This window comes from Berghia stephanieae, chromosome 1, assembly GCF_034508935.2.
Source record: "Berghia stephanieae isolate SIO BIC M18660-M18661 chromosome 1, UCSD_Bste_1.3, whole genome shotgun sequence".
In the NCBI taxonomy this organism is placed as follows: Eukaryota; Metazoa; Mollusca; class Gastropoda; order Nudibranchia; family Aeolidiidae; genus Berghia; species Berghia stephanieae.
In genome coordinates this window covers 87,854,713-87,882,212 of record NC_088360.1, presented here as the reverse complement: position 1 = coordinate 87,882,212, position 27,500 = coordinate 87,854,713, and the positions used below count along the sequence as shown (strand labels likewise).

The following is a 27,500-nucleotide window of genomic DNA, read 5'->3' as shown; positions in this document are numbered from 1 at the left end:
TGTTTGAAAATAGATCAGAAACATTGCTTTAATAAATAGACTTTAATCGTTACTTGCTAGATCTCCCCGATGAAGTAATTATTGATGTTTAAAACTCTAGACTGGATTATGATTTATTATAATACCCATTTAGCTTTGGGGAAAATCCAATTTTACCATTACTAAGTAGTAAAAACAAAAAGAAGAAATATCCCTATTATTCTTTTAAAAAAACATAAAACAAACCCGTGGTTGTTCGGGTCAGGTAATTAAATTCTAGGACCAATCAAAGCAAAATAAATCTGTTAGAGCCTCTTTTTAGTAAGTTGGGTTTTTTTTTTTTTAAAAAGTATTCTTGAACTCCTGGGTTTGAAATTTTGAACTCAATCCCAATGCGTTGTCCCAGGGTCGCGCAGTGGTATTAGAATCTTGCTTGAAATCTCAGACGTAGGAGTTCCAGAGTTCAATATTGAACAAATTCAAACATCACAATAAACAAGGAAACAAACAAACAGCTAACCAGCAAATCGCTTAACAGCAGGTGTAAATTTTGGAGAGATAAATTGAAGTCGAGAAATAATCCACCCATGATGTCAAAAGATGACATGTCATCTGCTATTCTGAAAGAATGGTTTCCCAACATTTGTTTACATATTGGGTTCAGTGTTATATTATTTTGTGGAGTGAAAGTCGGGTTTGAGAACGAAATGATTTTTGCTAATTATTCTGTTGTTATTTTTAAGGTGTTATATGCATTTGCCTTTAATACTGGTTCTATCCTTATGTCTAGCAATGACTGGGACGTAGCATCAGAATGGAGTTATGCTATGAATGTTAACCATCAATGTAGGACAACAGAGCGGTACAATTCACTTACTCTACCAGCGTTCTATAAAAAAGGAAAGGTACCGTCTATTTACCCTAGTGTTTTATCAAGAGCGCACTGTGCTACCATTCTATCAAGAGGGCACCATAGTTTATTATTAGTTGCCTTCTTTTTATAATCTATTTAATACAGTAGAGTATTAGCGTCCAATCAAGAGGGCAATGATCGCTACAATTTGGTTACCTTACTAATGTTCCTTAAGTTGGCAATAAACACTACAGTTGAATTACCTTACCCGCGTTCAATCAAAAGGGTGCAACAATAATTAATCATTAATAATTTAGTTTTCTCCACAAGCGATCAAGATAGAGCGCACTATAATTTCAGGTGTCTTACTTGCTCTCTAACAAAAGGGCAATGAGCTCTACAGTTTAGTTACCCTACTGAAATTTTCTTTAATTTAAAAGTGCAATGACTAATAATACTCGTATTCCTGATCGTCATTGTTATCTCTCTCTCTCTCTCTCTCTCTCTCACTCTCTCTCACACACACACACACACACACACTCTCTCTCTCTCTCTATCTCTCTCTCTCTCTCTCTCTCTATCTCTCTCTCTCTCTCTCTCTCGTTAATAAATAGTTTTTCAGCTTTGATTTACTCGTCGTCACCCATCGGGCGCCATTAAGATGAAACTGGCCCGATAATCAATTAATTTTTAAAAATATATATATAGATATGTCACAATGGCAAAATGCCTTTTTCCATGCTTGTCAGAATTTTTTTTACTTTACATTATATCGATAAATCAAAATGATCACAACTTTGTCTAAATTTTTTTAACCTGATGCTTTTTTTAAAAATCCGAGTTTTAAGGCTTTTTAACAAGTTGGGAATGATTTTGATCAATTAATACAACATGAAATAATTGGTTTTGTTTTTTAATTAAGAAGGCGTTTTGTTATTGTAATCCAGTATTGCATTCAATGGCCGTATCGTGTCAGTAATCGTCACCTATGAGCGTCGAGGGATAATTAGATTGGTGATTGACCGGGTGTGGGAAAATTGGCAATCCTATTATGGGCCTCAAAATTCAGCCTTTGGGTAATGCACTTTAATCAAATAAACCCCCCTCCTCCCTCAATTCAGAAGATAACAGACCTAGCAATAACTATTGATGGAGTGATCATCAAAGTAAAGATGAATTCATAGCAATTAATTGTAGATGCTCAAATTAAAGATTAATAGTTCCATGCAAAGCCGTTCCCTTTTCCATATTTCCTGTAATGTAAATGTAGATACACCTTAACCATTTATTTATACAATCTCATCCAAGTTTATGATTCTTCTTTTTTTCTATCCGTGGTGAGCAAATGAACTGAAGTTTCATTTTGCTTTGAAAAAAATTACACGTGCTTCAGTTCTTCAACAACACTATTACAAAACCGTTGTCAGCCATTATTGGGCTGATTCCAGAACGATGCTCACGTATTTTCAATTGGCATTTTAGAAAACTTTTGATCTTGTAAAAATTTCCTAGTATGCTGACATTATGATCACTTTTTCATCACACATAATAGTACATGTATATTTTACAAATGCTCTCTTATCTCTTTATATATATTATATTATTATATACATAGAAATAGCAGGACAATTTTCTTTTATTGATTTTGTCGTCATCGCTTTAATTAATCCAACTTTTCATAAACAATAATTTACAAATCTATAACATACCCGCAACAGCCACGTTCAGTAAAATCCGGACAAAATCCTGGAGTATCCGTGGACTGAAATGGACTTTGGTTATCTAGACATCGTAGAGGGTAAGTCTTGGAGTTGACTGTAGTGGCGTAGAGCAGGAATAGAAGGCCTTTCACTAAGGTAGCAGGTAGCAACATTCTTAAAGTAAAAATTTTTGCTTTGATCAAAAACTGACACCATGCGCTGTTTAGGTTTTGTTTGTCGTAGTTAAAACGCCGTTAAAAAGGCATGAAAGGTTTTAGGATCTGTAAAAGAATGTCTTGGGCACATAGCCTTTAAAAGTCCTTGGTAAATAGAAAATGATAATTACAAAAGAAAAGAATAAAAAAGAAAACAAACCCAAAAAAGAAATCCAAATATTCCCACCAGGATTTGAAGCCATAATCTATCAATATAACATAACATAACATGTGGTATAGGGCAAAATAGGATAAGATCCCTTGAATGCCCTTAATATTAATTAGTAATGCCATAAATCTATTGATTAAATATTACAATAATGATACACGTGGTAAAGATAGTATTTCAACTTAAATGTACTCATGTGGTGTACAAACATATATCTTTAACCGTGACATGCAAAGCACACACACACACACACACACACACACACACACATACACACGCGTATAGAAGATACAATAATAATATAATAATGCATAATATATACGAACAAGATTGAAAGCCATATCAACAGCAGAGCAAACACGTATTATTCGTCATATATAAATCTCCCATCATATAATTCCCTGTCTACTAACACCTTGAAATAATCCATAGATTTTGCATTCTTTGTTTCAAATTTCAAACTGTTCCATTTCTGAACAATACGAATACCGAACCAGTTTTGTCTTATGTTTGTTTTGCATCTAGAGACAAAAATCTTAAACTTGTCCCCTCTAGTAAAAGTAATATTAGAATATGAAAAAAAAATCAGAAAAGTCTATCCTATCCATACCATGTACCAATCTATAAACCTGAATTAAATCCCCACGAATTCTTCTATATTTCAAACTGGGTAAGTCAAGAAATTCTAACCTTTCCTTATAAGATAAATACTGTATTGTATAAATTTTTTTGGTAGCTCTCCTCTGTACACTTTCAATACTAATAGATTGTCTTTTATATAATGGGCTCCAGATGCAATTTCCATATTCTAGAATTGGTCGAACGAGCGATTTATACAAATATAAAAACGTGGTTTTATCAAGACTTATAAAGGTTCTATATATTATTCCCATTATTCTTTTTGCACGGCTTACACAATTATCAATATGTAAATCAAAATTCAAATGTGAATCAAAAGTAACTCCCACATCCTTTTCATAAGGCACAACGGAAAGTAGATTTGACATAGAAGTATCGGTAAAATAATTATGACATGGATTATTTTTTCCTATATGTAATACTTTACATTTCGAAACATTAAAATCCAAATGCCATGTTGTAGACCATTTGAAAAGTGAAAATATATCATTTTGTAGAATGTTATGATGTTCAGTTGTACTATAGATCTTTGTATCGTCTGCAAACAGTTTGCAGGCTGAATTTATGCCACATGGTAAATCATTTATATATAAAAGAAATAAATGTGGTCCCAATACGCTTCCTTGGGGTACACCGCTAATTACATTCTTAAAATCCGACCCCACACCATTGACAATGACCCTTTGTATTCGATTATTAAGAAAGTCTTTAATCCAGTTAAAGATATTCCCTTTAAATCCATATGCTTTTAGTTTAATGAATAATCTCATGAGGTACAGAATCAAAAGCCTTGCGGAAATCAATCCAAGCCAGAGCTAGCATTTTAACACTTTAGTAACAAGTTCAATCAATAAATAACTTCACAGAGACCAAAGTCCCTGCAAAGAACTTTTCGACACAAATCCTATCAAATCCGCATCAAATACCAACATTTCACGACAAAAGCGCACTTTTTTGTCTTTTATTTGACCTGGCAACTACTTCATATATCGATCGATTAAAATGGCCCCCAACCTATCTTAATGTCTGAAACATGAGAGTTGACTAATATTTTAAATTCCGATCTATTAAGATGATCTTCAACACAATAGAAACTATCAAACGAGTCTAAGATTTGAGACTTTTTTACAACTAGGTACCTCTTGTAAAGCACTTTGAGCACATCCAGTGGATATTGTACTAATAAAGATACTCAATTTTTTTTTACTACTAACTACTACTACTACTACTACTACTACTACTACTACTACTACTACTACTACTACTATTACTACTACTACTACTACTACCACTACTGCTGCTGCTGCTGCTTTCATCAATTTCGATTACCAATATCACCAGTCACACGCATATCAGAATTTAGTATTTTTAAAATATAAAAACAACTTACTGTATTAAAGAATGTTGAATTCAATAATTAGATTATCCCTATCAGTCTATGTCAATATGTTTCTCCGCCTTTTCTGCACGATCGTGTGCTTTATAGAGTCGTCAATTTTCATAATGCATCATTTGCATAATGACTAGTATTTGAAGGCAAAGCTTTACGTGTTGTTGTTGTACGGGTGACCGTAATGTACGTATTTATGTCACACCCAAGTGATGTAACTTACACTCGTGACTTTAACTCTCCCATCACCAACTGTCCGGACAAAAACATACTATTGTAAAATTACTTTTATGACTGTCCTTGACCACACGTGATATATCGTCTAGGACCGGTATTATATTGAAGTGAAACAGCAATTTTGCAGTAAAATGGCTTGAAATGAGATAAATTGCTTTTTGTCACCTTTTAAAAATAACCATGTCAATACAAAATTAACCCAAGTTTTTGTTGTTATTTTTTAAACTATAAAATCAATTTTAGCATAAAGACACGACATGATATACAGATCTGAGGGATCACATGTAATGAAGTATTGCGAATTGATTAGGATGAAAATTCTCGAAATTAAATTTTAGAGACTCTTGATTTTAGAAAACAGTTGCAATCGAAGGCCTTTCAGGGACCGTAATTCTTGATGGCGACACTATATTTTTTCATAGCAATTGGATTTTAAAGTACAAAAGAAAAGACTTTAAGGTAGTATGAAGAAGTAACACCTCAGGGAAGGGTTTTGTCCTTCGACCATCTAAGTAGGGGTCGATTACAGTGAAGACAATGATAAGGATTAAGGATGTTCATAAAGTTGATGTAATTTTTGCTATTGCTGTTGCTCCCTTAAAGATGATGATGATGATGATGTCCACGACGATATATTATATATATATATATATATATATATATATATATATATTATATATATATATATATATATATAAATGTAAATTTTCACTCACATTTTTTGCCGAGACGACTCGTTTCTGTGTTTTTCCTTTAATTCACACTTCTTCAGTCGGCGTAATCCATTCTGTCAGAATGGATTATGCCGACTGAAGAAGTGTGAATTAAAGGAAAAACACAGAAACAAGTCGTCTCGGCAAAAAATGTGAGTGAAAATTTACATTATATATTAGCTCTAACCACCATTATCGAGCACTTTCGTACCTACAAGTACCCACCAACACTCATAAATATATACATACATACATACATACATACATACATACATACATACATACATACATACATACATACATACATACATACATACATACATACATACATACATACATACATACATACATACATATATGTATATATATTAATTGAAAAATCCAAATCAATGAATCAGTCGACCATCACAACAGACTACATGAACACGCTACTGTCAAGGGAGATAAAAAGAGAGAGTCAGACGAAAACATTAACAGATTATCTTGTCTTGTTCAAACAAAAACTGTGATCTTGATTCGATCCGGACCGATCTAGTGATATCTTGTATTAATGAAACAATCTTATACGTAACAAATATTGTCAATGAATCTTACCAAAAAACAAAAAAACAAACAAACAAACATTTTGTTCATTTACTGTTAATTAACCATCTTAAAAAACAGAACAAAACAAAACAAATTAAATGAACAAAAACTATGTATTGGACCATGATCCACCCGCACATATTTGCAGGTCTGATAACTGGACGCAATTATAGGCTTGTTTTAACATTTTGTAATCGACAAATGTTTGCATTGGTTCGAGAATATTACCATGAAAAAAGGGGGCCCAGAACAGCAACACTTAACACGTAGGACATGACATGACGCCTATTAGGCGATATTACATTTTTTCCAACAGAGACAACGCTATTAACTCATTTTACAACTCAACATGGTGAGAGACTGTAAGTAAAGAGCCTTTTCCAAGGAGTCAACTATACTCCACTCAGAGCGGGACTCGAACCCTGGACCTTCCGATCCGAAAGCGAGGACCGTACCACAAATCCACATAGCCGCACAATATAAGAGGATGGTGATTTCGGGAGCTATCTCTCCTTTGTCACTCCTATCGAGAACATTGTAAAAAGGGTTTTTTTGCCAATTCTGTATACATGCGCCAAAGAAAAACTCAATATTTAGTTGATGTTTCAATTCGTAAATTGCAAGGGACATAGCACCAATGCTGCTTTAAGTCAAGCGGCAATAGGCTTCAACAGTCGGAACGTCACTTCCCTTGTTATGACACATAGTAACATAGTAACTGGTTCTAAACTATCGGAACAATGGCAGACGCCCTTATGAAATTATACTTCTCCGACGAGCATAAAAGTGTATCCAGAGGAGAAAAACATTATAAATCTGATCATGTTTTGACTTTTATACAGTCTGATCACATAACATGTGAAATAGTTCTAGCCAGCATGGAGAATAAAAAGTACCGATTTTCTTTGTTTAGAACCAAGCTGCTCGTTGCTGGACGGACGTGACATAAGACTATTGAATCCTATTGACTTGTATGATCAACATAAGTAGCACCACTTCTCTTTGCCTTATCTTATCTGTCGCATTTGATAAGTAATATTGCTGTTCCTCCTGTAAAGTCCACAGGACATTAACCATCCTAAAACATCAATCAAATAACAATACGAAAACAAGAAAAAAAAAACTGCTGTCTAAAACAGAAAGCTATCACAAAAAGAACATACATTGTCGAGATATACATTTTCCGCCCTCGTGTTAAAAACAATCTCTGTAACGTGAAATTCACAGTAATTTTTCATTGCAATCCCTTGGAATGGATGATTATATATATTGCAAGTTATTTATGCCTGATCATAAGATCCAACCAACCCATAACCGCATGTAGATTTTAAACAGAAATAATCTACAGAATCAAGAACAAAAATGTTTATTTGGCATAAGGCAAATATCTTTAATAAATACAACAGCATCATATAAGAACAATTAAAATATAATTCAAATTACATAATTTGGAAATAGTTTTTTTTTCGTTGTGTGTGGTTGTTTTGTTTTTCTTTTCTTTTCTATTTCATTGCTTTGTTTTGTTTTGTTTTTGTTCATGTCTATCTGTTATTGTTAATATTTATATATTGCGTAAACATGTACATACACATTCTCTCTCTCTCTCTCTCTCTCTCTCTCTCTCTCTCTCTCTCTCTCTCTCTCTTCCTCTCTCTCTCTCTCTCTCTCTTTTTTTTTCTTTTCACACACACACACACACACACACACACAAACAAACACATTAACTAAAGTATCCCTATATCTTTGCTTTGTGAGTGTATATTATATCTCTTTGAGTGTGATATTTTAAAATTACAGATCAAATTTTCTAGAACTTCCTCCCTCGCGAGGTCCTAGGTTTGAGAGTTTTTGCCAAAAACGATGGTCATTTAAATTGATCGATATTTGAAGGACGAGTTTTCTGCCAAATCTTGAAATTCTGTTCAGAGTACGACAGTTACCTGGTTAATGTCCCAACGATAATATAATTGTTTTAATTATAACTGTGACCAATTGTCTCAAAACGATATAACGGAGACATGGACAAGATGCCAAGTCGTGATTTTAAAGTTAAAATAACCAGAAATGCGGAATTTTAGATATTGTTATATTAAGAAATTATATTCATTCTCCCCCAATGAAGCATACACATCCAACCCAAGACATATTTTTTGACTTTAGGTTCAATTTTTAGTATCTCAACTGCCCGGAAATAATACCGATTTGAGGCTATGGGTCGTAATCTAAGTGTACATATTTTGTAGGTCTGATAACCGAAAGTACCGTGGGCTTGATTTAACATGATATTTTGCTTTGGTTTGAGAGAATTTCCATAACAATTTGGGTTATCAGACCTGCAAATAAGTTCGCGTTTGACAAAATATTGGATGGCTTTGTCATTTCATGAATTTATCCTTTGTGCAAAAACATTATTAATTAACAAATAATGAAATACGGTATTGTGTGTTACTCAAATTTACATTTAAAATGTTTAGTAGAAGGGTAAAATCACTTTATTAATCTCCAATTCCCTATAGTGGATAACTGTTTGTGGTTATTGTGTCAAATGGGATTCATAACAGAAGTTGATGGTAAAAGATGAATATTGAGTTTTAAAGAAACCACATCAAAATGCACTAAACCAACGCAAACAAAATAAACAAGTATGAAATTAAATTTAAGAAAATAAATTTCCTAACACGAATATAAATCATACAATTTTTTCTCGATCAACTGTAAACATTTTGAATTTAATTCTAAAATAGTCATATCAAATTCAAAGTTGAGCAATCAATTTCAACGCTTTGGATTCATAATGCAAAATGCTATTTTGAATTTCTAACTCTGCTCGTATGTTTAATTTAAATGCGTATAATGTTCAAACAAAGGGGGTTTTTCAGTTCACATATCCTCTTATAAAACCAAAGAAAATACAACTGTGTAAAGCAGAATAAAAGAATAACTACCATCAAAATCCCTGTAAAGAAATATACACATTTATACAGAGCATTCCATAATTTCAATCAGTCCTTTGCACTCCTAAATTCTTTCTTTATTCCCAAAACCGCAGACCTTATGGAATCTTACAAGTCTTAAATTTTTGTACAAGCACTTTTACACATCCGTCAATGTCTGAATAAGCAAGCAGGTACTCATTCACACCTAAGTCAAACAGGACTGCCAATCATACCTTGTGTCAAGTGCCATATAAGGCGATGCGTGTAAAGTGTCTTACCCAAATATATCAAGCTTGTTTAAGAGTTTCTGCGATCATTATCACTTGTGACATCACTCAACATCACTTGATTTTAATACAAAACGATACATAATGTCCCTGAACCACCAACGCCAAGATTTAAAGACATTAAAATTTACAAGAAACAATAATATCTTTACAAAAATAATAATTGGATAGTTTGTATCTATAATCCTTTTTTTTTATAATTCTTTGCTTTTCTTTAATAATTCCATGATGCGGGATTGGCTACGGAGGTTAAAACCAAACAGATCTTGTATCTTGTAAGCTGTGGAAAAAAAAAGATTTTATCAATATTATGACATAGATGTCTAGATATCTTTCGACAATAAGAAAAATATAATGGCATTTACATTACTAATGTTTTTAATATGGGTAAGCAATGTCACATTATGTGGTTTGTAACAGTGCCTTATTTTCTTAATTCGATTCTAGCTTTAATCTATTGCTTATTAAATAGATACTTAAGAATGTTTATAATGTCATCGTGGTGATAATGCACAAGTTCATGTTGATAATAATAAAAAATCCATAACATATTTCTAAATTTGAATTAAATTCCACGGACACAATTTCAAAACTGTCCTAAATGAAATGTAAAAGTTTCGTATTCCTCGAGGGAAATTTGCGGTCACGGCAATTTCATTATATCGTATTACTAATTAACCTTTACCAGAATTCAAAGTTCTTAATATTTATGCTATGACCACCCATACTTCATTTGCAAGAAGTTCCACTGAATGAAATATGCTTATATTGTCTAGTTCAGTAAATGGATATATTAATTTGAAGTTTTACGAATTTTTCGTAATACTCTCGGTCCGACAAAAGTCACCAGAATAAGTCTAAGATTAGAAATTAAAAATAAAAACAAATCAAAATACATATCGTTCTAACGAGACTATCAAGCATTCATTGTGTTGACAAAAGGTTGAAACCAAAAAAAAACACTTTTTAACGATTTAGCTAGAAAATTTTAAACTGCATCTACCAACCATCAATCTCAGTAAACTGACCTCCAACTTCCTAAATCTGAGAGTTAGTTTTATACCCCCCCCCCCCCCCCCCCCCCTTGACTTTTAAAATTTGTTTAACTCGAGACTTCCACGATTTCGGGATTAAGATTTTTTTGGTAAGTTTGAGGATAATTTTGCTTCATTGATACTTGTGCATTTATATGTAAGAAAGTATTAATGTCAGAAAGCTTTTTGTCCATCATGACTTTTTAATTTCAGCCTGTCCATTTTACATCAGTTTTGCGGTTGTTAGAATTACTTCATGCAAAGATTTGGAATAGAATATACCTTTAGTCCAAACATCATTTTCCTTTATCAAAGGAACGCGTTTTTTGTCGTACATGGCGTTTTCACATTCTGATGGGTCTCTTTCCCTGGGAGATTTGACAAAGAATATGGATAGTGTAGATTCAGTGTATTCAATTTGAGTTCTGATATTAAATATTACGTGCCTATAGAGCCTGCAAACATTTATCTGCGATAACGGTAATGATAACACCATCGTGATAATGATGATAATGATGATGATGATGATGATGAAGAGGATGATGATGATGATGATGATGATGATGATGATGATGATGATGATGATGATGATGATATAATAATAATAATAATAAGAAGAAGAAGAAGAAGAAGAAGAAGAAGAAGAAGAAGAAGAAGAAGAAGAAGAAGAAGAAGAAGAAGAAGAAGTTCATTGCCCTATCAATGTTTGTTTGAAATGTTAGACTATTCTTATTATTTCCTCGTATACCTGTTTGGATTTATGATCTTGTACATGAACCCGTTCGAGCGCAAGCTGCTGACACTTTTGCTGGTCAGAATGTACGTTTCACCTGGTGAGATAAGAGTACAACAATAATGAAAAAAAAGCATTTTCACTTCCAAGCATCAATCCACCAATACCTCAACAGAAATTCTTCCAATCTTTATTTGATCGTATGAACAAAGCTCTCTATCTTTTTTATATGTCAGGGTTGATGGTGTTGCATATGTGACTTCATCCAACACTTTCATTATTAACAAATGAATCCACAGAAAGGCAGTTGTAAAGGATATGATGAAATCAAAGATTTACATTGATGGATAAACTGAGGAAGTCACGACAAAATTCCGAGACAGAAAATAATAGTTCTGGGGTGATTTGAGGTCTTTTTTTTCCTTTTTTCTTGCGTGGAGTGGCTGAAAAGTTTCTCAAGTCTTATGATTTTGTAATATAGCAATATGTTCGTATTTCTGACTCAAAACAGGTCATGGGAGACGGTGATATTCGACCGTTTTTGGTTTCTGGTTTCCGCTGTTATTAATAATTTGTGGCTATAAAATGTCTCTATTCGGATATCACGACCTGGCTTTATTCATAGACACAAACACACACACTCTCTTTTTCATACACACATATACAAACACACAAACACACACACACTCTCTTTCTCATACACATATACAAACACAGAAACACACACACACACACACACTCTCTCTCTCTCTGTCTGTGTGTGTGTGTCTGTGTGTGTGTGTGTGTACTAGTTCCATGCATGTTTCAGAGGTCGATGGCTTCATGTATTGTTTCATACCACATAATAATAATATTGTCTCCCTCTTGATGTCTTAGTCAATTGGTCTTGGCGAATTTATTTCAGCTATTTTTTGTTGTCATTCTTTGTTTTCCCTGAAAACATATCCACATATTGTTGTTAAGCTTTCATACTTTGCCCTCCTGCCACTGTTTTAACCAATGTCTTTTTTTAAAATTCTTGTTTAATTAATTCTGTGTTAATCTTGTTTGTCAGATTATAAAAAATCATCAAGCATTATTCAATTTGACAATTGCGCTTTGAATTTACCAACCTAATATTGATTGATGTTCATCAACCAAGGATAGGTTAAATGAATTGACAGGGAAATATTCTTTAACTTACCAACCATTTTCAGGATTTTCCCCAAAACTTCACCCCCAACTAACACAGAAATATATTTTTATCACTCAAACACAATAGCGGTAAGTTATTGCGATACATACTTACTTCAGCAAAACATGCTCTACAACACAGTGTTCATTTTCTTTAAGTTTTATAATGTTCAAGAGAAATTTGAATAAGAAAAATGTTGGTTGTATCGTAACGAATGTGACGATTTTCCTATAGTTAGTAAGGAGAGGGTTTAAAATGACTTATGGTTTACCATCTTCGTCTTGTCCAAACGCTAAAATCTTTCCTTCCAAATTTGTAGTCAGGTCACCCTGGCATTCCTCCGCCTCACAGATTGGGAGATCTTCATTGGTCCATTCTCCACTGTCGTTGAATAAAGTGAACAACCTCCTGAAATCATAAACATATAATATCATAAACATTTAGTTTATTCTTTTTAAAGTGAAAAGTGAAGTTTTTCAAAGCGAAATATGCTATTAACGTGCTCAAAGTGTTTTGCAGGGGATAGATAGTCTGTAAGACGCCATTATGATTTATTTTTATCGACATAGACAAAGCTGTTACCAGCAAGGTTCTCATTTTTATCTAAGTATGACGAGATAGTAAATACAATACAAGCGGATAAGATTTGTTTCATAAGACGAATGCCGAGGACCACGTGGACTGACAGAAAGACAAATATAGAAGGGATAGAGATGAGTACTGACGATCGTTGAAGAGGAAGGTAAGAAAGAGACAGTCAAAATTCATGGGACGTATTATGAGAAAGAAAGGGTTGGAAAACTTGATAACAATGGGAAAGTTTTTAGTACAAAACAGCTCTCAAACAGAGAAAGCCACATTAAAATACTCATATTTAAACAAAAAATACCCACTCCACAAAAAAACAATAGATAACAAAACATAAGGTGGTTCAACCGATTTAACAACTCAATCACTAAAAAATACACACACACACGCACAAAAGTGGCTAATGATTATCACTCCAAGCAACCAACTTCACAAAATAACCACTAGGAACAATGTATAGATCAGTTGCAGTTGTTGCAAGAACAACTACTATATATATATATATATATATATATATATATATATATATATATATATATATATATATATATATATATATATAGCGTGACACGGGGTTATCACGGACTTCACAAATGACATATTCTAAGTGACCACAGTGGCAACAATACAAACAATCCAGTATTGCAACCACAGTTAAAAGAGCTGTTGTCTTCTACAAGAAAACTGCATACAAAGTACATACCATCATCAACAACAAATCCATCATAACCACCACCACCAACACTACATCACAATAAATCGGTCACAGAGTCACCATGAAAAACAAGATAATATAGACTGCGTAGTCATAAAAATAAACTTAGCAATGCAACCCTTGGAACAAATAGACGCAAACAACGCACCAACATCGCTTAGAAGCTGGACAAAAAAAGCAGCCCGTATCGATGAGGAACAAGAAGGTGCAAATTGTATCTCACGTGGCACAAAAAAAAAATTGAGCGTTTGTATGGCGCATTATTGACTAAACGTGCTCAAAGCGCTTTACAAAGAAACTAGAACTACTTTAACACCATGCAATGCATTGAAACAAAAGCTTATACACAAACAAACCTGGTTGAAAAATCTCCATAAATATAATGGCCACTCAAGTTTTGGCTTTGACATCCTCTGTAAAAGACACCGCCAGTAACGGACAGCCCCACGCTATGGTTGTACACAGTAATAGGGAGCTCTTCCTCTCCTGGAAATGATGGAAAACCATAAATATTATTAAGAAAATAAGCCTGATGATATTGATAATAATGATAAAAATTATACTACTACTACTACTACTACTACTACTACTACTACTACTACTACTATTACTACTACTACTACTACCACTACAACTACTACTACCACTACTACTTGTGCGGTTATGTGGTCTAGTGCTATGACACTCGCTTTCGGATCGGAAGCTCCTGGGTTCGAGCCTCGCTCGGCGCTTAATTGAGTCCCTGGAGAAGGCTCTTTACTCGCATTCTCTCACCGTGCTCATGTGTAAAATGAGTGCTTGGCCGTTAACAGCGTTGTCTCTGTCCTAAAAAAAATTGAAACATCGCCTAACAGGCGTCATGTCCCGTCCTAAATGTTAAATGTTGCTGTTAGCCAAGGACCCCTTGTAAAGCGCTTTGAGCACATTTAGTGGATATTGCGCTATATAAAAGCTCATTTACTACTACTACTACTACTACTACTACTACACTACTACTACTACTACTACTACTACTACTACTACTACTACTATTACTACTACTACTACTATTATTATTATTATTATTATTACTATAATACCCTACTACTACTACTAGTACTACTACTACTACTACTACTACTACTACTACTACTACTAGAAGTAGTACTAATACTACTATTACTATTTCTACTACTACTACTACTACTACTACTACTACTACTACTACTACTACTACTACTACTACTACTACTACTACTACTACTACCACTACTACTATTACTACTACTACTACTACTGCTACTACTACTACTACTACTACTACTACTACTACTACTACTGCTGCTGCTGCTGCTGCTGCTGTTGTTGTTGTTGATACTGCAACTATTGGAAATGGATTTGAGGGAAATTTTATTTGAAGAAAACATTACTTCCCCTCCCCACCCATAAAAAAAAATAAAGCAATAATTGAATAGTTTGGCGTCGATAAGATAAGATAAGATATGATATACTTTATTCATCCAAAAAATGGAAATTCGTTAACAGACGTGGCATGCATGAAAATGTGTAAACCACAAAGTTGAGATTCTATGGCGACAATGTATACATATATAATATATGCAAATGCATAACAATGTAAAAATATACACCCAAGAACCAATAGCAAAACTTTATATATTAATTTGATAAAATGAGAAAGGCCATAGCTCTGGCCTTTAGTCCGAACTTGTGTGAACATATTTAAAAGATAGTATTTAATTTAAATCACAGTTGCGCGTTAAAAATTCGAACACCATGTGGCAAAAATGAATTAAGGTGACTTGTTGTCTTTGTTTTTATAGATATAAGACGACGGCTCCTCATGGAGAACTTAATATATTTGTGAAGGGGATGATCGCCATCCTTCATAACTTTGTCCATTTTACTTAGACAAAATCTCTTGAACAGTTCTTCCACATTGGAAATTGGGTGAGTATAACTCCTGGCTTTATCAATTATCCGATCAATTTTCTTAATGTCGCAAATACTGACATTTCCACACCAAAAAGTAATAACGGTCTCCAAAACGTATCTATAAAAAAGGGTGCATAACCTTTTGTCTATGTCAAATTCTGAAAGTTTCCGAATAAAATACATTCTCAATTAATGGCGCTGACTTCCGGCGACAACAGGCGTGGTTTGCTGCTCTTGTGATAGCACAGGGCTACGATGTTCTGTCTTGTTATCCATTCGAAAAATGTTGAGAGTGGCCAGTGATCAGATATGTGACACTGATCGCAACACTGCTGACCTGACCCGGCGTTGAGTCCATGAATACAACACTTTGCATACATTGCTCCAATCGACTAAATTGTGAATTAATAGCGACAACAATAAGTGACATAAGAATGCCAGCTAAGGGACGGTTAACCGGCGACTAGTACCGTAGGAAATGGAGATTTGGTTTCAAATGGCCTACTGGGAGTATAAATGAATAATTGTAGATCAGACTGAACATGGTGAATCATTGGAAATGCGCTGTATAATTTGCATATTTATTTATGTTACTACTGACCTATGTTTCCGCAAGAATTCTCGTCATAACATTCAAATCCTTCTCTTGCGTTCCACCCATAGTTTGCTCCCTTCTTCAACTCGTCGATTTCTTCATAAAGATATTGTCCCACATCACCACACAGTACTCGTCCTCGCAATTCTCCTTTTATGGTAAATAAGTATGTGGAAGGAAATGTGGAATATATATATATATATATATATATATATATATATATATATATATATATATATATATATATATATATAACGTGCATGTTTTCAACACTCATCATGACTCCAACATTGTGGTAAATATAAAAATAATAATTCGCTCCATTGCTACATGTCGAGCACCCTTCGTACCATATTTGTATCCAACACGATTCAATATATATATATATATATATATATATATATATATATATATATATATATATATATATATATATATATATATAAGGAAAGACTATTTTTGTAAATGTCTTTAGGAAGTGAAATTTGACAATCGTTTAATGGAATGATAACATAATAACACTCGATCAACGTAATGATTGTATTTGTTTTGTCGTTTTTGTTGATATGCTGATAAAATTATATGAAATGATAGTCTCAACGATGATTAATTTAATTTTGACGACGAGACGGTTGAGGAAAATGATGATGACAATGATGATGACGACGACGACGACGACGATGATGATGATGCATTTTTTCGATTAAGAATTTTTTAAATAGTCGTATCTGAACGTGCATGTTTTCAACACTTTACCAGTGATTCTATCCCCTGGGTCAACACCACATCGCCAAAAATTACGTACACCATAAGCATAAATTTCTGACTTCGTCCCACTCTCGCCTATGAATGGGTTGTCAGGTGGAATTGTGTACGGTTTGCTGGAATCAGAGTCCACGTCAAGTCTGTAGATTTTCCCATATGGAAGGGCTCTAGTAAAAAAAAGAATATAAAATATTCACTTGAAGTTTAAGGTGTGGTGATCTGCGGCTATTTGGTCTGGTGATATTAAATCGGAATGTTCAGGGTTCGAATCCTCGATTCTGAGCGGAGCACAGGTTTGGAAAAGTCTGTTTACCCACACTCTCACCGTTCTCAGGTGTAAAATGGATTACCTGGCCGTGTAAAGTGTTGTTTTTGTAGAAAAAAAACTTTTTAAATTGCTTAAGTCGCTATGGTTCGTTCTACATGTTAAAGCGCGTTTAGTGGATATTGCATTATATAAACGCTCGTTTTTTTCTTCTTCTGGTAGAGCACCAGATTTACAAGCGTGCAGCCAGGTGGGAATCCGATTGAATCTGCTATGTAATTTGCTGTACTTTGCGATGGCCCACCATCCTCTTGTTACATCAGACGTTTGCAATAGACTTCTGTGTTATTATATCCGGAGGTCCCAATGGCTTAGTTGGTAGAGCACTCGCTTCCCACCCAAGCAGACCGAGATCGGGTGCAGTCTAGATTTTTTTCTGACCTCTTGTTTACCCATAGTAATTGGGTAGCTTGATCTGTTAGATCTGGCGGAAAGTAAATTGTGATCGACTTATGTCCCTAAGGGTAGCATTTGCGATTGGCCTAATTGGACTGCTTTATTTTACCTACTGTTTTCTCGTTATATCCGGTGTTTATCCATATTAAGCATAGCTGGCTGCCTTTTGGATGCGATGTATTCCTATGGTAAAATGTGCTAATTATCTTTTATATCGTTGAATACTTCGAGTCAGATCTAAATTAGAACCAATTTAATAAGGCTATGTACTATGCATACATTTATATAGAGAAATACACTGTTTTTTACACCCCCAAGTCACATCACAATATTTCATTTATTCCCCTGATGGACAACGCGAAAACTTTCGTAAAAAGAAAATCTTGTAGAACTAAAAGAGGAAAGCCTGTTTTATCTTTAAAAATAAATAAGGTCCTGAAACAAGTTTATCGGTTCTTAACATGAACTCAAAATGACTGGGCCATATTTGCTTTTTAAAGCAAAGGCACTCATTCACACTTGGAATGGGACAATGTTTTATGTTATTTGAGACAGGGCCTTTAAATATTGTTTAAACAGTGGGCATCCATTGGGTTTTGATCCATTCCTTCTCCTCTCTCTCCCCAGCCCCCCCTCTCTCTCTCTCTCTCTCTATCTATCTATCTATCTATCTATCTATCTATCTATCTATCTATCTATCTCTCACGCTCTCTGTGTATGCGCGCGCGCGACCTTTCCATTGCCTCTCCACACCCTGCAAATAAAAACATTGGTTTATCTATATCATAGTTCTTAAAGCTTGATCATGTAAAACTTACTTGTTTTGAGACATGTTATAAGGATCCCCGGCCCATCCACCGTCACCTTGTACTGTGTACAAATAACCATCCCCTCGGAAAAACATCTGGCAATGACAGACATAAATTATTAATAGTTGTAAGTAATAACAGTTGCAGCAGCATAGTAGTAGTAGTAGTAGTAGTAGTAGTAGTAGTAGTAGTAGTAGTAGTAGTAGTAGTAGTAGTAGTAGTAGTAGTAGTAGTAGTAGTAGTAGTAGTAGTAGTGGTGGTGGTGGTTGTGGTGGTGGTGGTAGTAATAATGATAATGATGATAAAAATAACAATGACAACAATACTACTGATGTTGACGACAATATTATATATATATATATATATATATATATATATATATATATATATATATATATATATATTATAGTTTGCCAGTCACTTAACTTAAAGGCACGCTTTTTGCGTTTGGATAATCCATTTTTAAATTAGATAAAAATGGTTTGGGGGTTAAAATGGTTCCGTACAGTCTATGTTCATTTTTGGCCAACGAACATAGAATTACTGGAAAATCTAAAAATTAAAATTATAAACCATATTTACAAATTGATATACGAGTAACTTGAAAACTTTTTTAAAAAATTAAAGGTAATTCTATCACCTGTTAACTCAAATGACATTAATTTGACATTGGGATTCGCAATCTGGTCGTCATGTTGCCCAGATTCATTTGCTTGCACTTACAGACTCTCTTTCTAGACCGATTTTGATTGTTGATGGCTCAAAAGATTTGTCTCAATCTATGTTAATTTCCACAATACAATAGTATAACAATTAAAATAGATGAGTGTATATTCATAATAGCCTTTTTTCCCCCGTAAATATTCCGGGATCTCCACAAGTATTATAAACAGTATCAATAATATGTCAAGTCAAAGTATGAACGTCAACTAGAATATACAAATGTTGTGAAAATAATAATTGCATGCAGCAAATAATTTTCATGATTGACTGGTACGTTAAATGATTATCTATTTATTCACTTATCTATTTACTTTGACATTTTAGAAACGGTTAACATGGTTTCAATGTATTTGGAAGTTGCAACCATCAATAAATGTGTAAATCTAAGTAAAAGATTCGGTATTGAAGGTATATTAATGGCCGTATTGTGTACTTTTTATCAAAGGACAGAGCAAGAACAGAGAGATGTAAAATGATCTCTCATGAGGTTTCTAATTCTGCTAGTCATTGGTATAGACTGAGAACAGTACTAGAGAGATACACTACCGTGACGTGCTCCAGTGTTTGCTGCCAGTTTTTGATATTTTATTATGTATGCCGACGTCCTGAGTTCTATAGGTCAAAAACTCATAAACCAAAGCTAATGTGTGAATATATATATATATAAATGAAATGCAATATGGAAAGGGTCTAAAAGTGGTTTAAGCTGTCGTCGGGTGTGGTGGAGACGGAGGAGAAGGAGGGGAGATATAGTTAAAGAAAAAAAGACGAAAAGGTGAGATGAGGAGTAAGATTAGAAGGAAGAGACGAACATTACTCTTACATCTCCGGAGTTATGACTAGGATACGGTTGGAGCACCTCTAGCACTGTGCTCTCCGACAATACATTGGCTCTGTCTGGATTCCAAGGGCTTGTCTTCATTTCGGTTACCTTCATTTTATACGGAAAATCTAGACCTAAATCTTTCAGCTCATCGGGTATTGATCTTTCCCACCATCTTCGACGTTGAAAGTATGACACGAAAAATCTATTATTCTTTTTAAAGTTTGGGTGGAAAGTAACTGTATAGAATCCCCTTTCGTCTGCGGGCTTGATTGAAGATAGTACTTTTAGCCTGAAGTCCAAAAACGGTATTCTGTTCCACTTTTCTGTCTTTGGGTGGTAAATTAAGACTCTTCCCCACTGTAAAACAGAGAGAAAATAATATATTATGAATGAAAGTACAATCCGTCATATAATGATAGTGATAATGATGATGATGATGATGATGCGATGATGATGATGCTTATGATGATAATGATGATGATGATGATGATGATGATGATGATGATGATGATGATGATGATGTGATGATGATGATGATGCTTATGATGATAATGATGATGATGATGATGATGATGATGATGATGATGATGATGATGATGATGATGATGATGATGATGATGATGATGATTATGATGATGATGATGATAATAATAATAATAATAGTAGTAGTGCACATTTCTTCAGCGCAGCTTTCCCGCAAAATACTTACTATATGGTGCAAAACATGGGTCTAAATATAGGTCTGGAAGATAAACTTCGGGTCTTCATCAACTCTTGTCTTCGACAAATTCTGAACACCAGATGGGAAGATAAGGTCTCTAATCGCACCTTATGGCAAAGATGTAAACAGGTGCCTATCAAAACATCAATATAATCAGGAATTGGAAATGGGTTTGGCACATTTTGAGAAGAAATCTTTACCAATGGAATCCACAAGGTCAGTAAGAAAGAGGTCGCCCACCAACAACCTGTTGAGGGTAATTTGGACAACGACCGGAAGACCGTCATCTGCAAAGTCAAGATGACATGGAGTGAAGCAAAACAGGTAGCCCTCAACCGTCTCAGGCAGAGATCTATGGTGGAAACCCTGCGATCCAGAGGGAGGCTAAAGGAGTCGGTCAAGTAAATCTATTAATGCTGTTTTCTTTTTCGTTATACTAATGTAACATATATCCGGGATGTTAGTTTTAAAATATCTATTCTCGATTTTTAATATATCAATTTGAAAGAATTCCGTTTGTTTAAAGAGAAATAACAACTTGAAATGGACAAAAATTTGAAACTAAAATTACAATAACTTCAGATGGTTTTAAGAATGCAGTTAATCAAGAACTGAACTCTTAATTGTCCACATAACCTAAATCCAAACAATACCTAAAATATGACACGATATATCTAATAATATTGTTTATTTTTCAATTCTTCCTGAAAATATTACTTTTAGCTCGACGCCTGTATTTTAGCTATTTACTGAGAAACCATTGTTTTAGTAGAAAGCTGGGTAAACGAGGAATATATAATCTAATGTGGATGTAAAAATGATTGAAATAAACTTAATTTTTTGTTTAATGTGTACTTTTATATCACGCAGACTCAGAACTAAGAGATGAAATTGATCTAATTCATTTTTAAAAACCTCAATTTCCATGAATTAACTAAAGACAATCTATGAGGAACCAAACTTAAAACTAGTTCTAGAATAGTGCAGACTTAAAATAAAGGCAACTTAATTTCAAGGTCAAGTCCGTATAAAATTTCCATTTACAAAAAGTAATCCAAAGATTTCCCTTCAATATTTAATGGAAAAAAAATCCCTTTCAAAATACCACAGTGCATATGATTGGAATCTCACTCGGGTTGAAAAAACGTCTCGAGACTTTTTAAGGGAACGTCTTTTTGAGGTGTAATTCTTTAGCGAGATCTGCACAAGTTCCCGACATTGCGAGATAGTTGATTGTAAAGGGCTTTTAACGTCTAAAAAACATTAAAGGTCAGCGTTCTATATTTTAGACAATTTCTTTACTTATAAACAAACCCTACACCAAAATTGCCAAGGACTCACTCACTTGTTCGGCGACGAAAAGCCGCCCAGAACCATCGTTGGCATGTCCTGCAAATAAAGGATTTGCCAATCTCTTTCCAACCTCTTTTAAACAGATGCACCTTTCGGAATCGTTTGCTGTTTGTCTTATCTCTTGTTTGAAAGAATCTGATGTCACTTCTGGATAACAGTACTCGCTATCTTCCTTGTTGTTTGCTTTACAGAATCTGAAACATTAAGTCATTTGTTATCAACAAGTCCGTTTATATCATTAATAAAGAAGCTTCCCGCGAATTGCAAAGCCCAAGTTTTCTTGGAGCTGCAGGACGAACGGCAGAATATAAAAATTTATATCAAAAGTGAGTGCTGAGTAGCGCAATATGCGTTGCTCATTAAGCGGATGAAGTAAACTGGATAAGTGGATAACTCAATTTTAAAATTCATCATCGTCATCATCATCATCATCATCATCATCATCATCATCATCATCATCATCATCATCATCATCATCGTCATCATCATCATCACCATCATCATTATCAGCATCATCATCATCGTCATCATCATCATCACCATCATCATTATCAGCATCACCATTAATTAATTGATTAATTAACAATTAACCCATTAATTCCTCCCACTCCTGTCTCCCAACTTCTAAACACAAAAAAATGATAAACAAAAGGAAACCAAAAGAAAAGGGAATTTTTTAAAAAAGCTTACAGTTTCTTCGGCAAAAGGATAGATTTTGCTGCCAGATCAGGATCTAAAAACCACAGGAAGGCTTTACACTTGTCATAAAACGTGCCGCAGTAGTCACTACATAACCTCGGAAACGATTTGCCCTAAGGTTGGAAATAAAATTATGCAAATGGCGTTATTATAGAGACATATTATATAGCAATAAATATTTATTGTCTTAATGTGAAATAAACTTGCACGACACCCTATTATTTGGAGCGTGACCATGACTCACTGCTAAGTCATTCAACTTTGATTTGATATGTATTGGGTTCGACTTCCGATGGATAACATTTAACATAAGTGTACATAGTTACTAGTTCCGATAAAATGAAAAAAATCTGGGGGGAAAACGCATTATATTCGTCTTAACGGCAAAAACAAAAAGACAAACGAGTGCCTTTATCATTATACTACTTATGAATATGTGACCCAGGGTCTGAATTTTTTATTATGTCGGGATGAACAAGAAACTGAATATTCACTCTTTCAAACTTTTAGTCAGGTATATCTGCTAGACCGGACTAGGACTTTTAGGAAGAAATAAAAAAAAGTGAGGAAAGGACATTCACATTTGCAAAAGAAAATGATAAAAATTAATTATATACATTTTTATCATTCATCAGTCCATCAACATCATCATCATCATCATCATCATCATCATCATCATCATCATCATCATCATCACATCATCATCATCATCATCATCATCATCATCATCATCATCATCATCATCATCATCACCATCATCACCATCGTCACCATTATAATCATCAACAGAAACAAATTCATCAGAACCGATGAACGGATTTTAAATGGATAGAAAATATTCATTTACAATTTTGAAAAGTGGTTTATGGCATAAATCCAGAAAACAAATAAATATAAAGCTATTCCCAAAATGGCCTTCCTTGATCAGGGATCGAACACAGACATTATGATTAGTACTTAGATGTGTTACACACACACACACACACACATACACAAACACACACACAAACTAATTTTTATCAACCTACAATGACTGCTCCCAATGGTGAGGCTATGTGGTCTAGAGGTATGCCATTAGCACTTGGGTCGGAAGGTCCAAGGTTCGAGCCCGCTATGAGCGGCGCATAGTTGTCCTTGAAATGGCTCTTAACTCACATCATCTCACTGTACTCAGGTGTAAAATGAGTACATGGCCGTCAGCAGTGTTGTTTCTATCAGGGGAAAACGGTAACATCGCCTAGCGGGTGTTATGCATGTCTCGACCTAAATGAACTACTTGTAAAGCGCTTTGAGCATTTTTAGTAGATATTGCGCTATATAAAATCTCACGTTTAACTAAATACCTTGGAAGTAATAGCATCGTGAAGATGTGCAGCATACGGTGAACATTTCTGACAGAGAATTTCCTTGACGTAGTCTTTACACCGATCCCAGTCTGAGGAACCAACTTGTGACTTGATATAATCGTACTTGTCAACCAATCGATCCTCGCCTGATTTTCTGTTCGAAAATAGACATTAATGCTTTGAGTTTAGGCAAACTACACACACCATCCACCAGCCAGATATAACGTACCAACACAAAAACTATGTGTAACTTTTAAAATGACTGTCTGATATCAGTATCAAAGAGCTGAATGACGTCAATTTCATTCCTTCTAGAGAAGGAAAGAAATTGACGTCCTCAGCTCTTTGTATTGTTTTTCGCCAGCCATTTTTATGAATAGTTCTCACTAAATTCTATCAATAAGACTATAAACGTAAATCGGGTTGGTGTATGTTGTTAATATTTTAGCTAAACTGATAGCATCCATAGAACTTTGCGTTACCACTGGTGACATTCCGATTTAATGGACAGGTTGGAGAATCGTTTGGACGTAACCTGGAGTCGGTGCTGATTCGCATAGAACTTATTTTCATCTGGATAAATCATTACGATACAACCAATTTCCTTCCTGTTAATATTTCTATTAGGAGTTTCGATAGCTCAGTTGGTATAGCACTCGCTTCATACGCAAAGGGCCAGAGATCAATCCCGGGTGAAGTCCACCCAGCTGTGATTGGGTAACTGGGTCTGTTTGATCTGGCGGAAACTACTTTGCTTTAGACTACCGTCCTCTCTAAAGGGTAGCATCAATTGTTTTTTTCTGTTTGTCGCTATAGAAACCCGAGATAAACCCCGGCTCCATGGTCTTCATGGCTCTGATGGACTATTTTTAGAATTCTCTTGTTCATTGAAGTCAAAGAAAATTTTTGTTAGAGCTATTAGAACTGTTTACTACAGAGCTTTTGAGTTTGAGTTCGTTTTATTTAAAATCTATTTTTGTCTTGAGTTGTTATGACAATCAGGTAAACAAAATTGGTAAGATGGGATCGTTAAAATACATTTGAAATTCGATCGTGTAATCGCACATCTCGTGCATGATTTTCCTTTCTTTGTAACTGCACGTTCTGATTATTGGTTGTATGGTAAACTTAAAGAAACTGACGACGACGATTTAAATAAGTAAATATGAATAATTGGATGTACTGGTCCGATCTTAAATGACTTCATGCTAGAATGTTCTTAAGAAAACTAAGCGATAACTCGTGATCAGTGATCTCACATGCGACTATTAACCTATTAACAATATACTCTAGCTCCCAGATTCGTGTCATTTCGTAAAGCAATATAGCCTATTTATTCACTCGACTCGTGTGTAATGGGAGCGATCTATATTCATGTTTTCGTCCAACCGAGTCACCAATCACGTGATTTGTTGCTGTCCAACGATTGGACATTTCTGAACAAATGTATACACGCTGCTTTATTGATGAAAGTAGTAAACATACCCATGTGTCAACCTGAACACAATAACCAATCGTAATGTTAGATAGTTCAAGATCTGTGAACAATTTTCACTATGTAGGTCACTTTGAGCACATTTTCCAATGTGACCAATGACCTCGAGCACTTGGAAATGTAATATAGATCATGCCCTTTGAGTGACCAAGGAATAGGTAGACAGATATTGAGATGTTTTAGTTATGTTTTTAAAACGGACACAGAGAATGCCATTAATAGTTACTATTTGAGAGAGAAAATAGGGATCCTATTTCCTTCCATGTCAGTACATGTCGGCGGTTTTGAGGTTTTGTTGTTTTTTATTTGTTTTTTGTTTTATTTTTGTTGAGGTTTTTTTCTTTGGGGGGGGGGGGGGGGTGCTTATTTCTTTTTTGTTATAGATAGTATGCGCTTGGCTAAGAAGCTCATAACATTGCCATCCGGAAGTAAAACGGACCAACACACAAAACTGTGTGTATTCATGAACGTTTATAGACAGGTTAATACAGTTCAGTGAGCATTACTCATAAACACGGATGGCAAAAAACAATAACAAAGACCTGAGTGACGTCATCTTCGAACTATTTATACAATCTTACAGTATTGTTCACAAAAACGTACCCACAACACCCAAGTTCAGTATAATCCGGACAAAATCCTGGAGTATCCGTGGACTGAAATGGACTTTGGTTATCTAGACATCGTAGAGGATAAGTCTTGGAGTTGACTGTAGTGGCGTAGAGCAGGAATAGAAGACCTTTCACTAAGGTAACAGGTGGTAACATTCTAAGGGTAAAAATTATAAAAATATACATATCTTGTGTCTTTGGGGTTTCTTTTTTTGGTTTGTTTTTGTTGGTTATGTTTTTGTTTTGATTTTTAAATCTATATTCGTTCCCTGGATATAATCAATTTGTTCCCGTTTTCAAACATATTCACGCATACAGTCTAATAAAAGTCTGAAAAAGTGTTTATAATACAACGCAAGACAAGCAGAAAGAAACATACAAGAAAAAAAAAAAAACATTAAAAAATCAGCCGGCCTTGTACAGGGGATAATTTTGTGATCTTTCGTGTTTTTTTGTTTTTTTGCGTGCGTTTTTTCTTTGTTTTGTTTTGTTATCTTTTCTTTTGTTGTTGCTGTCGTTTGCTTTGTTTTGCTTTGTTTGGTTTGGTTTTTGTTTGTTTGTTTGCTGTTTTTATTTTGGGTTTTTGGGGGTTTTTTTTGCTTTTGATTTTCTTTTCTTTGAATGACTAATGAATGAATGTATAAATGAATGAATACATAATTTCTTGTCGGTAAAAATACATATTATGCATACATCTTTTATACAAAACAACATCTAGTAACAATGACAACAAAATATAAGAATATTATTTGAAAAAATAATGTTGTATATTTTATTAATAAAATCTGATTTAAAAGCAGTAGGCCTTTTAAGGCTTTTCACCAACATAAGAATTTAAAAAAAATACTTTGCGCATAAATTAAATACTAGATATATTAATAAAAATTGACATGTCTCACTGTTTCATTTAATATGAATATCAAATTTACTTACGGAACTGAAAACAGATCTGAACTA

General features: G+C 34.3%; 2 protein-coding genes across 2 annotated transcripts in view; both read right to left on the bottom strand.

Moving 5' to 3' along the window:
- LOC144960604 (HHIP-like protein 2) overlaps nt 1-5,032 on the bottom strand; it is a 23,158-nt gene extending 18,126 nt beyond the window's left edge. Inside the window, exons 1-2 of the mRNA XM_078893833.1 lie at nt 4,946-5,032; nt 2,542-2,706 (exon numbers count right to left, since the gene is read on the bottom strand). Coding sequence (XP_078749959.1) covers nt 2,542-2,705 — 164 coding nt within the window. The 5' untranslated portion in view covers nt 2,706; nt 4,946-5,032. The remainder of the gene's footprint in view (nt 1-2,541; nt 2,707-4,945) is intronic.
- Nucleotides 5,033-7,845: 2,813 nt separating this feature from the next.
- The window catches only part of LOC144964780 (HHIP-like protein 2), a 22,010-nt gene continuing 2,355 nt past the window's right edge, over nt 7,846-27,500 (bottom strand). The window contains exons 2-14 of the mRNA XM_078899394.1: nt 26,536-26,700; nt 24,435-24,591; nt 23,083-23,204; nt 22,385-22,586; nt 20,316-20,675; nt 18,779-18,864; nt 17,231-17,406; nt 16,481-16,624; nt 14,304-14,433; nt 12,916-13,052; nt 11,486-11,567; nt 11,020-11,105; nt 7,846-9,983 (exon numbers count right to left, since the gene is read on the bottom strand). Of these exons, the coding sequence (XP_078755520.1) occupies nt 9,898-9,983; nt 11,020-11,105; nt 11,486-11,567; nt 12,916-13,052; nt 14,304-14,433; nt 16,481-16,624; nt 17,231-17,406; nt 18,779-18,864; nt 20,316-20,675; nt 22,385-22,586; nt 23,083-23,204; nt 24,435-24,591; nt 26,536-26,699 (1,932 nt within the window). The 5' untranslated portion in view covers nt 26,700 and the 3' untranslated portion in view covers nt 7,846-9,897. The remainder of the gene's footprint in view (nt 9,984-11,019; nt 11,106-11,485; nt 11,568-12,915; nt 13,053-14,303; nt 14,434-16,480; nt 16,625-17,230; nt 17,407-18,778; nt 18,865-20,315; nt 20,676-22,384; nt 22,587-23,082; nt 23,205-24,434; nt 24,592-26,535; nt 26,701-27,500) is intronic.